Genomic DNA, 1,676 nt, shown 5'->3' on the forward strand with positions numbered 1-1,676 from the left:
CCAGCCAGTCGACGATGGATGCTGGGGCCCGTTTTGTTGGAGAGGAGAGTTACCCCGTGGGGTTTGCATCCGGAGCCGCCAGGGGAGAGGAGGGGTTGGTAGTGTCCGGGACCAGGCCAGTGCTGCTGCGGGTGGAAAGCGGAGATTTATTCAGAAATCTGGGCTGGAGGTGAAGAGACCAGACCTCTCTGGCAATCTACTCGTCAAAGATTTACCTTCCCCTACGTAAATCCTTAATTATTCAACCATTTTGTGTGGAGTCTGCAGCTCTCTGCCCACCTTTCTTTACTGGACTCCCCACCTTTGGAAACCATAGAACTAACACATGTCTTTTCTCCTTCAGGAGAGCGAAGATGGCATCGAGGGTGATGGTGAGTAGCGTCTTTTTTCCCATCGTAACAAGAGTATTTTGCATGTAAGCTCAGGATACTTATTTGCAGTGGTTGACATCCGCTGGGATTCTTACAGATTTGAGGGACGGTGCTAAAAAGTGGCTTTTGTGGTATAGCGGTTAAGAACAGTAGGTTTTAGCAGGATGGTCTTGAGCAAGTCATTTTGAGTCTGTTTTCCATTCTGTAAATGCGGACTGTAAATTTATCTACTTCCTAGGTTGCAGTCAGAATTGAATGAGTTTTAACCTGGCCTACTACAAGCAGTCAGGAGATATGATAGCTGTAATACCTTTTGTTGCCGTTTTTCCACATATTTCTTTTTTTCTTTCAGCTGTTCTCTCGGATTATGAAAGTGCAGAAGACTCGGAGGTAAGTGTGATAGGATCTTTTTCCTGTGGGGTGGGTCAGAAAGTGACATTTGAAAAAACGTGTACACACCTATGGTACAAAAGCATCTGACCTTCTTGTTTATTCTTACGCATTCTTCATTTATGCTTCTGAAAAACTGTCACAGGTCTTGTTCAGTGAAATTGAGGGAAACATGGGGCAAGTCTGGTCAAGTCATAAGGTGTTAAACCGTTAGTAGTTGGCATCTCCCTATCTGATGAAAGCAAGGTTCTGAGAGGATAAGAATATCATCCTGAAGTCCTCCACAAGATGAGTGACAGTTCATTTTATGCTGTCTAGGTTGAGAAGCCAGCCTGTTAAGCTTTCCCCTCCCCATGCCCCCCGAAACATACCTGAAACTTCAAAAGGGCAAGATTCTGAGTAGTTTATGCCAAAAGCTTCCTGTACTTTATAAATTGAATTTCTGTCTTTAAGAGATAGTTTCCCAAAGGCAGACTTTTGTGAACTTACATGTTTGATTAAATAGATAAACTTCTAGAGATGTCACTGTAATGGCCGTTTCCTAGGTTGCTGAGAAGAGTCATGAGTTCTGGATTTGGGTGATGGACTTAATACAGGGGGAAATAAATTGTGGTTCAAAGATTTATTGTATGAATTTTGTAGAATCATTACTACATCTTGGGAACCAGCAGTTAGCGTAATGGCTATGTCGCTGGACTCCCACGTAGTCGACTGCGGTTCGCGTCCCGGACCCGGTGGCTTAAAACTCACACTGGGCGCGTGTGCGTGCGTGTCCAAGATCCCGAGAGGAGAATGGAGGAGAAGGGATTGCCGTGTGACCATTCCCCCTGGAGGGTGATGTCTTGCTTTCTGTCTCTATGTCTCTCTCTGTCTGTCTGGCGAGCACACGCGCCCAGTAGTGAAAAACCTCTTCAA

At 45.2% G+C, this 1,676-nt stretch overlaps 1 protein-coding gene across 1 annotated transcript in view; it reads left to right on the forward strand.

The window, feature by feature from the left end:
- Window positions 1-343: 343 nt before the first annotated feature.
- Window positions 344-1,676, forward strand: part of CASC3 (CASC3 exon junction complex subunit) — a gene marked incomplete at its 5' end in the record, with an annotated part of 25,786 nt that continues 24,453 nt past the window's right edge. Inside the window, 2 exon segments of the mRNA XM_006155926.2 lie at window positions 344-371; window positions 724-761. Of these exon segments, the coding sequence (XP_006155988.2) occupies window positions 344-371; window positions 724-761 (66 nt within the window).

This window comes from Tupaia chinensis, unplaced genomic scaffold (genome assembly GCF_000334495.1).
Source record: "Tupaia chinensis unplaced genomic scaffold, TupChi_1.0 Scaffold000477_1, whole genome shotgun sequence".
Taxonomy (NCBI): domain Eukaryota; kingdom Metazoa; phylum Chordata; class Mammalia; order Scandentia; family Tupaiidae; genus Tupaia; species Tupaia belangeri.